This window comes from Camelus ferus, chromosome 15 (assembly GCF_009834535.1).
Source record: "Camelus ferus isolate YT-003-E chromosome 15, BCGSAC_Cfer_1.0, whole genome shotgun sequence".
NCBI lineage: Eukaryota > Metazoa > Chordata > Mammalia > Artiodactyla > Camelidae > Camelus > Camelus ferus.
Window position 1 is genome coordinate 18,629,148 of NC_045710.1, and position 9,776 is coordinate 18,638,923.

The 9,776-nt window shown below is 60.0% G+C and overlaps 1 protein-coding gene across 3 annotated transcripts; it reads left to right on the plus strand.

Annotated features, from left to right (window-relative positions):
* The first annotated feature begins 1,565 nt into the window (after positions 1-1,565).
* EMILIN1 (elastin microfibril interfacer 1) lies at positions 1,566-9,472 on the plus strand. 3 transcript variants are annotated; one of them, XM_032497213.1, is made up of 8 exons: positions 1,566-2,189; positions 3,130-3,273; positions 3,732-3,952; positions 5,153-7,078; positions 7,445-7,561; positions 8,016-8,033; positions 8,182-8,319; positions 8,724-9,472. In XM_032497213.1, exons 1-8 carry the CDS (start codon positions 2,020-2,022, stop codon positions 9,059-9,061), a joined length of 3,072 nt encoding a protein of 1,023 aa, XP_032353104.1. In that variant the 5' UTR covers positions 1,566-2,019; the 3' UTR covers positions 9,062-9,472. The 3 variants fall into 3 exon arrangements, with proteins under 3 accessions (XP_032353104.1, XP_032353106.1, XP_032353105.1); XM_032497214.1 differs by having other exon boundaries at positions 1,567-2,189; positions 3,148-3,273; XM_032497215.1 differs by lacking the exon at positions 3,130-3,273.
* Positions 9,473-9,776: the final 304 nt, after the last annotated feature.

A 9,776-nucleotide genomic window follows, 5' to 3' on the forward strand; every position in this document is an offset into this window, starting at 1 on the left:
CTAATCTTTCTGCAATTGACTTCTCTGACTTTCTGTCCCACTTCTTCCTGACCCAAAGAAGAGCTAACATTTATGGAGCATTTACCACATGCCAGGCACTATTTTAAGTGCTTTCATGGAATAACTTAATCCTCACAAACCTAAGAAGGGGGGTACTATTATTATTCCCATGCTAAGATGAGGAAACTGAGACAGACCACTTCCCCAACCTGAAGTCTCTCCCCTCCCCTGGTCTCTGTTCTTTACTTTTCCCCCAACATTGGTCAGGTTCTTTTTCTTCCGACAGCCCTGCTCTGACTCCCCGCAGCAGCCAACTGTCTCCCCTCCTCTTACCCAGAGCACGTCATCCGTCTGTCTGGCCCCCTGGCATTCTGTCTGTCCTGCCTTGTGTTTGTTCTCTGTTGGGCGCAGTGTGTTCCAGTCCCCAGCAGGCCCGGCTGCTCCTTACTGAGTCTTACACGTGCCTTTGCCGCCTGGGCACCTCCCTCCGCAGGGCCCGCGCAGTGCCCTTGCCTCCTTTCTGTCTAGTACTTCTGCTCCCCTCTCCCAGGCGGCCTACCACACAGGGAGACCTGTACGGAACACAACTCTGGGGGCCAGACGGTGAGGGGGGCCAGCTAACACATTCAGACATCTCACCGGGAACCTACGGGCCACGCTGATGGTTGAGTTCACTTCCTTGCCTGCCTCAGAGGCTATCAGACTTGGTTCCATGCTAGAGAGTGACTTACATCGATCTAAGTAGTTAGGACCCAACTTTCCTCCCTCCTTCCCCTCCCACGTGGCTGACCATCAACAAGACAAGCCTGAGACCCATATTCACTTGGCCTTTTGAGAATGAGGGTCTTTCTTCTCTTTCCCATGTCCTCTCAGCGCTTGACAGAAGACTGCTCTCCATTTCCAGATTCCTTTTTTCTCCTTCTGGCTTCTCTGAATTTCCTGCCTGCCTCAGTGGAGTCCTTCTCCTTTCCCTCCCTGGCCCAGTAGCCCTCTGTCCTCTCCTCTTTTTTCCTCCCACGCCACTGACCTAGGTACTATATAGATTCTAATCAGAGCCCTGCTCTTGACTTGCTGTGTTACCTTGGACAAGTTACTTTCCCACTCTGGGCCTCAGCGTTCACATCTATAAAAGGAGGCAGCTAGACAAGATGATGAGTGACGTCCTGCTGAGTCCTGCAAGTTCACTCTCCCTTTTCCAGCTCTCCCCTCCAGCTCTCCCCTCTGAGCTTGTCCCTCAGGTCTTCTCTCCCAGGGGAGGACTGCCCTGGCCCCAGGAGAGCTGTGGCTCCAGCTCCTGTTCCCTGCCTAAGTGACCAGCCCTGCGCCTCCTCCCCAGCTCTGGCCCCGGCTCCACTCCATGTGGCCCATCTAAGAGGCTGGCCCCAGGCCCGGCGGCAACTCCACATTTCTCTGTTTTTCCTTTTTTTTTCTCTCTTTCCCGGAGTTAACAAGAAGCAGATGTGGCGCACGATGGTTGGAGAGGTGGGGGGAGGAAGGGGGAGGCTGGACCGCCAGCCAGACAGGGGGGAAGGGAGGGGAGTGAGGGAGAGAGAGAGGCGGGAGGCCAGGGCCCGCCCCACAGCCACTCTTGCGCCTCTGAGCAGCCACAGGGGCCAAGCCCTGTCACCCCCAGGATCTAGTCATTGGGGAAAACAGATAGGGAGACCAGAGGAGGGCCAGCTGGGGCGAGGGGGTGGAGGCCCAGGAAGCAGCATCTGAGAGGACCAGGCACTGGAGGCTGGGGGGCACAGAGAACAAACTCCCCTCACAAGTAGAGAAGAGGAGAGCGGAAGGAACCAAGGGAGGGACAGACAGGAGTCCGAGGAGGGAAGAGGAGGGGGAGAGGGGTCAGGCCAGGCGGCCAAGGAGGAGGCGTGTGGCTGGGGGCTGCTGGCAGGAAGCTGGGGACAGGACCCGACCGGCACTACCCCTCAGAGCAGCGGCACCCCCGCTCCGGGCAGAGGCGCCAGTAGTCAGGCCAGGATGTGCCTCTGAGGGCCACCACGGAGCACCACCACCATGGCCCCCGGCGCCCTCTGGAGCTGCTACCTCTGCTGCCTGCTGACCACAGCTGTGGGGGCAGCCAGCTACCCTCCTCGCGGTTACAGCCTCTACACTGGGAGTGGCGGGGCCCTCAGCCCTGGGGGAGCCCAGGCCCAGAGTGCCCCTCGGCCTGCCAGCCGCCACAGGTAAGTCTGGGTCCCAGCCCAAGGCTGGAAGTAGGTGGGAGGGTGGGGGGTAAGGTGGGTATCCTGGCCCCTCCCTTGGTACCCTCCCTGGGCTGTCCCCCCTAATGCAGGGAAGGGGGAAGAGGAACCCAGCCATCAGGTGGCTTCTTGCAGGCCAACCTTCCTGCAGGGCACTTCCAGGGCCCCCTGAACGGATAGGTACCCCCAGTCTAACCTCATAACCTCAGGGGCATCAGCTTCCACGTTAGGTGCCCAAGGTGCCCAGGGAAACTACTTCGAGGGGCGAGGGGCTGGCTTTCCTGCCAGCTGCCAGCTGCACACCAGCCTGGGATTCTCAGCCGACCTCTGATCCCTTTGGAGGGCTCCCTCAGCCCTGCCCGTAATCCACGATTCTGATACCACTCCTGCCTTGCTCCTTTCGGCTCTCCAGCCGGACATGGACCAGAGGTCAGCATGAATGGGGCCCAGAGTGCAGAACTGTGAGCCCCAAGGCGGGCAGGGCTTGTCAATGGCTTATTCTCTCCTTAACCCTGAACTGGACCCCTGCCTGCCCTGTCCTCTCCCCTGAGGGGAGGGTGGAAGCCAGCATCCAGGGGAACACCAGAGGAACTGGCCAGCCAGCTCACACCAGCCATGCCAAGCTGGGGATTGAGACAGAAAGGGACAGGAATGAATGCATGGATTCAGAGGCCCCCCCAGGCGCCCCCAGCCATGAGGATCAACATCTTGTAGTTGTGGTTTTCCATTCTGTGCCTCCTTCCTCCATCTTGAAAAGTCTTTATCGACTCCTGCTGCACAGGAAGGCGTAGGGGGAGCTGCCCCTGCCAAATCCCTGGTTCTCACTGGTCCCCAAGGCCCTTCATCTTTTTACCCTCCCTTAGCTCCTCTGGTAGCCCCAGGGCCTTCCTCCGGGGAGTGTGTCTCTGGCCCTTGGGCCCAGGTGGGGTTGTGCCCGCAGGAACTGGTGTGCCTATGTGGTGACCCGGACAGTAAGCTGTGTCCTTGAGGATGGAGTGGAGACCTTCGTCAAGCCCGACTACCAGCCCTGTGGCTGGGGCCAGCCCCAGTGTTCCCGCAGCATCATGTGAGCCCCACTGCTGGGGGATGGGTACTTGGTGAGGGCTGGGCTAGGGCAGCCAACCCAGGGAATTTGTACAAAGCAGGTAGCAAGGGGCAGGACCAGGGGCTTCCACTCAGAACCACTCTGAGGAGTTGCTGAGGCAACAGTTTGGCTGGTGGGATACTGAGGGCAAACTTACCTCCACCACCCTGCCAGCACCCCAGGGCCTTCTCTGGGCTGGGTCATGCTCAAGGAGAGGAGTTCAAAGTTCCAGCACAGGACAAGGGGAGGAAGAACAGAGATTTGGCCCTTGGCCAAAAAGCTGACAGCTGTCAACTGAGCAAGGCCACATGCTGGTCAGTAAGGGGGACCCAGCCTGAGGGATGGCCTAGCCCACCAGGAGCCGTCCATTTCTGAGGACAGGGGCCAGGATCACTGACAGTACAGGGAGGAGTAAAGAGGCCTCCCTCTGCCTCTCCCAGGTACCGCAGCTTCCTCCGCCCTCGCTACCGTGTGGCCTACAAGACAGTGACGGACATGGAGTGGAGGTGCTGCCAGGGGTACGGGGGCGATGACTGCGCCGAGGGCCCTGCCCCTGCGCTGGGTCCTGCACCTACCACACCGCGCCCACGGCCCCAGCCGGCCCGCCCCAACCTCTCTGGCTCCAGTGCGGGCAGCCACCTGAGTGGACTGGGCGGGGAGGGTGAGTATGGGAGCCGCTTGGGGAGAGGATTGGGTGATAGCACTGGGGAGAAAGTGTGGGGCCAGGCTGCTGAGGGAGCAGAAGAAAGGGACAGAAGGGAGTTAATGAGATCCCTGAAATTCCCACAGGCAAGAGAGAGAGAGGGAGAGAAAATGTGTGTGTGTGTCTGTGTCTGTGTCTGTGTGTCTGTGTGTGTCTGTGTCTCTGTTCTCTGTGTGTCTGTGTGTCTGTGTCTGTGTGTCTGTGTGTCTGTGTCTGTGTGTCTGTGTGTCTGTGTGAGTGACAGAGACAGAGAGATCTAGTGAAACCCAGAGGAAAGGCAGGCAAAGAGACTGCTCGCACACGCCCACGTGTGGCCAAGATCCTTCCTAGTTGGGAACAGCTGTGCGAGGAAGGGGGAATTCCTTCGAGAAGCTTGGCCCAAGGGGATAGACAGCTGAGACTACAAGTCCTAGCATGCACTGCAACTGACTACAGATCCCAGGCCCCTCAGTGGCCTCTGGAGACTGCAGAACCCAGAATGCTGCAGTCCTGGTTGCCAGGCACCGCGGATGTGCTGTGTTTGCCTGCCAGGGAGATAGCCGTGCTGTAATTATGGAAACAGGAACTTCTGGCTGACTCTCCCATCATCCAGCCAGAACCCCTACAGCTTGCCTCAGAGCTGCTTTTGTCCCTGGGGTGGTATGGAGAGGTGCCACCCAGCAATAGCCACTGTTGTGGGGTGCACAGTGCCTCCCCCACACTCCCATTTCACTCACCCTGAGGGAGCAATATAGTGTCATTCCCATTTTTTCAGATAGGGAAACAGTTTCCATAAAGTTAAGAGGCATTCTGGACGGTGGAAAGGACCTGGGCTCTGTGGTCAGATCTGGGTTTGAAATTTAGCTCAGCCACTTATTAAACTTGTAATCCGTGGCCCAGTTAATTAATCTTTCTGGTCCTGTTTCCCAGTTTATAAAGTGGGAAGAGCTAATGGTATCTACTCAATGGAGGAAAGTGCCATGGTACACATTTGGCTTACAGGCATTCAGTGAATGGAGTTTCTTCGATTTTTTTCTTGCCCAAGTCACCCAGCTAAGGAGTGGCCATATGAGCTGGGACCTCTGCCATCTTGTTGGGGCTGGGGAGAGCAGGACCTATGAGGTAGGCACTGAGCTCTGAGATCTAGTCCCTCTGCCTAATGTGTCCCCTCTCTGCCAGGTCCTGGGGAATCAGAGAAGGTGCAGCAGCTGGAGGAGCAGGTACAGAGCCTGACAAAGGAGCTGCAGGGCCTTCGGGGTGTCCTGCAGGGACTGAGTGGGCGCCTGGCAGAAGATGTCCAGAGGGCTGTGGAGACGGCTTTTAATGGGAGGCAGCAGCCAGCAGATGCAGCTGCCCGTCCTGGCGTGCACGAAACCCTCAACGAGATCCAGCAGCAGCTGCAGCTCCTGGATAACCGCGTCTCCACCCACGACCAGGAGCTGGGCCATCTCAACAACCATCACAGTGGTGGTGGTAGCAGTGGTGGCAGGGCCATGGACTCAACCCCGGCTCCTCCTGGCCACAGTGAGGAGTTGATGCGGGAGCTGGAGCAGCGGCTGCAGGAGCCCTGCTCTGTGTGCCTGGCAGGGCTGGATGGCTTCCGCCGGCAGCAGCAGGAGGACAGGGAGCGGCTGCGAGCACTGGAGAAGCTACTGGCCTCCGTGGAGGAGCGGCAGCGGCAGCTCGCTGGGCAGGCACTGGGCCGCTGGCCCCCTCAGGAGTGCTGCCCTCCGGAGCTGGGCCGGCGACTGGCTGAGCTAGAGCGGAGGCTGGATGTAGTGGCCAGCTCAGTGACAGTGCTGAGCGGGCGGCGAGGCGCCAACCTGGGAGGAGCAGCTGGGCAGGGAGGCCACCCCCCAGGCTACACCAGCTTAGTGTCCCGCCTCTCTCGCCTAGAGGACCGATTCAATTCCACCCTAGGCCCCTCGGAGGAGCAGGAGGAGGGCTGGCCCGGGCATCCTGGAGGGCTGGGCCACTGGCTGCCTGCTGCTCGGGGCCGACTAGAGAAGCTGGAAGGGTTGCTGGCCAATGTGAGCGGGGAGCTGGGTGGGCGGCTGGATCTGCTGGAAGAGCAGGTGGCAGGAGCTGTGCAGGCATGTGGGCAGCTCTGCTCTGGAGCCCCAGGGGAGCAGGACTCCCAGGTCAGTGAGATCCTCAGTGCCTTGGAGCGCAGGGTGCTGGACAGTGAGGGGCAGCTGCGGCTGGTAGGCTCAGGCCTGCACAAGGTGGAAGCAGCTGGGGAGGCCCAGCAGGCCGCGCTGGAGGGACTGCAAGGTGTCGTGGGCCATCTCCAGGGTCGTGTCGATGCACTGGATGAGACAGCTGCAGAGTTCACACTGCAGCTGAATCTCACAGCTGCACGGCTGGGCCAACTGGAGGGTCTGCTGCAGGCCCGTGGGGATGAGGGCTGTGGGGCCTGCGGTGGTGTCCAGGAGGAACTGGGCCGCCTTCGGGATGGTGTGGAGCGCTGCTCCTGCCCACTGTTACCCCCACGGGGCCCGGGGGCCGGCCCGGGTGTCGGGGGACCAAGCCGTGGGCCTCTGGATGGCTTCAGTGTCTTTGGGGGCAGCTCAGGCTCAGCCCTCCAGGCCCTGCAAGGAGAGCTCTCTGAGGTTATTCTCACCTTCAGCTCCCTCAATGACTCACTGCATGAGCTCCAGACCACCGTGGAGGGCCAGGGTGCTGATCTGGCTGACCTGGGAGCCACCAAGGACCGCATCATCTCTGAGATTAACAGGCTGCAGCAGGAGGCCACAGAGCATGCTACAGAGAGTGAGGAGCGCTTCCGAGGCCTGGAAGAAGGACAGGCACAGGCTGGCCAGTGCCCCAGCCTAGAGGGGCGATTGGGCCGCCTTGAGGGAGTCTGTGAGAGGTTAGACACAGTGGCCGGGGGACTGCAAGGCCTGCGTGAAGGCCTTTCCAGACACGTGGCTGGGCTCTGGGCCAGGCTACGGGAAACCAACAGCACCAGCCAGACCCAGGCAGCCCTGCTGGAGAAGCTGCTGGAGGGGCAGGCTGGCCTGGGCAAGCGGCTTGGTGCCCTTAACAGCTCCCTACTGCTCCTGGAAGACCGACTTCACCAGCTCAGTCTGACGGACCTCACTGGTGAGAGGGGAAGAGGGGGTGCAGAGTGAGGGGCCTCTTTCAAGTCCTTTCTTTCTCCTCCCTTGACCCTAAGACAGCCCCGCCCTAACCTCATCTACTTTCTCCTGGCCCTGCCCAGTATGAATTGCAGACCCACCACTGTCCCAGGGCTTGGTTTGTCCACAAGAGATGACCCAAGGTCCCAGCTCCCTGCCCTCCCCTGATGGCTCAGACAGGCCTTTGGGTGGAGGCGGGGTGCTGCACTGCCAGCTAGATACCCAGCATGGGCAGTGAAGGGCCTTGTCACCTGTCCATGGAGCCACCATTTTCCTTGTCCTTTGGAAATTCCTCTTATGGCTCTTCTTCAACCTAGCTTTGTCACTGTAGGGCCTGCAGGTGAGGCTGGGCCCCCAGGGCCTCCTGGGATGCAGGGACCCCCAGGCCCTGCTGGACCTCCAGGACCTCCAGGCAAGGATGGACAAGAGGGGCCAATTGGGCCACCAGGTACGTGTGCTGAGATCCTTGCTGTGGCCAGGGTAATCACCCACCTAGGCTGACCTGGGCTTGACATTCCACTCTGACCTTGACAGAGAAGGAGGGAAGGAGGCGAGGAACTGGGGCTCCTACATAGCTGATAATGACAAGGAAAGTGACTAGGAGCTAGGATAGTCATTGTGTTGGCCAACTGGCTACAGTGGCCTCACTGCTGTGTTGAAGGCTGAGCCTACGAAGGCTGAGCCTACAAAGGCTGTGTAGGTGTGAAAGGCTGGGGGCTAGGGCTCATAGCCCAACAGTTGAATAGAACGGACCTTCTCTATTCCTCCTTTTCTTGATACCCCCATTCCTGCTTTGGAGTCTGCATAGCACCTAGCACAGTGCAAAAGACTCAACAGATGTTTGCTGAGTGACTTAGCAAAAGCTGCCCTACTTCTCACTGCTCCCTTTCCTCTTCCCACAGGTCCCCAAGGTGAACAGGGTAAGTTCCTCTCATTCAGTGCTGGAGGGAGGGGAACTGAACTAAGGTTTGGAGGATACCTCAGGCAGCTATGGGGTTAGAGAGGGAAAGGGGGCTGGACAGCTCTGCACCAAGCATCCACTCTGACACCCTCTTCACCCCCACCCAGGAGTGGAGGGGGCACCAGCACCCTCTGTGCCCCGGGTGGCCTTTTCAGCTGCCCTGAGTTTGCCCCGGTCTGAACCAGGCACAGTGCCCTTCGACAGAGTCCTACTCAACGATGGGGGCTACTATGATCCAGAGACTGGTAAGCTCGGGCACTGGGGCGAGTCAGGGAGGCTGTGCAGTGATATGTCCCTATTCTTGACTTTTCAGACAAGGTGAATCTTCGTTCTTTGGTTTGGGGAGACCCGTGTTCTTGCCTTCATTTATTCATTCTCACCACAGTTTGGGCTGAAGGGTGGGGTTGGGAGGGGAGGCGCCCTGGGTCCAGAGCTCTCTTCTGGGGGCCTGCTCTTGCCCAGGCAGTTTGAAGTGCTGGGGATGCGGAAATGAACAAAACTGAATGCCCTGCCTTCGTGGAGCTTACATTACAAGAGAGGAGAAAAGACCCAGCAGGTCCCTCTCTGGTCCAGGAGTTCTGGATGGCCTCCCAGAGGCCTTCCCAGTCCCTGCCACCTGTCCCCTCCTGACCGCCACTCTTGCCCCCAGGCGTGTTCACGGCGCCACTGGCTGGACGCTACTTGCTGAGCGCAGTGCTGACTGGGCACCGGCACGAGAAAGTGGAGGCGGTGCTGTCTCGCTCCAACCTGGGCGTGGCTCGTATAGACTCTGGCGGGTACGAGCCTGAGGGCCTGGAGAATAAGCCGGTGGCGGAAAGCCAGCCCAGCCCAGGCGCCCTGGGCGTCTTCAGCCTCATCCTGCCGCTGCAGGCTGGGGACACCGTCTGCATCGACCTGGTCATGGGGCAGCTGGCGCACTCGGAGGAGCCGCTCACCATCTTCAGCGGAGCCCTGCTCTACGGGGACCTGGAGCTAGAACAGGCGTAGACCAGGGGCTGGGCCCGACCGGCCCAAAGTGTCTACGCCGGCCAAAGAGCCAGCTGGGGCGGCGGCTCCCCGGGGTCTTGCCAGGGACGGGGCGCCGACCCTGAGCGGGCCGCTGTCTCCGTACCCGCCGCGGCACAGGCGCCCAGAGTAACCTCCTCCTCACGGTCGGAGCGTACGGGTCGAGGACTCTGGGGGTCGCCTTATTGGGACTTTTGGTCTGATCACCGTCCCCTGCAAGACCTGGACTGCGAAAGAGCCGATCCTTGCACCCTTTCCTCCCCCAGCTGGCTTTTTGGCTGATTCCCTGGGCTCCGGGGCTCTCCCGAGGGGGCTCCGGTCCCCATTGCCATACTAAACTATTCAGGAATAAAGACACTTGGTTTTTCTAAAAAACAAAACAAAACGAGAAAAGCTGTCTGCTCCAGTATGTGTTCAGGGGTACACAGGAATTCACAGGGGATTGGGTGAGGGATCCCTGGGTTCCGGACCCTGCTCGCGCCCTCCGCTCTGCCTGGGGTGGCTCTGCCCGCAGTCACTCGACGCGCGGGCGGGAAGTGCGCCGAGACTGGCTCTCCTCCAGGTCGCCCTTTCCGCCGACGTCCGCCAGAGGGCGTTGGGAGCTGAGACCACAGCGCCGGCGGGCGATGTCTCCGGTCACGTGACCACTGCCGCTCACCTTGCGGGCCCCGGCTGCTTAGCGGCGGACGCTAGGCCT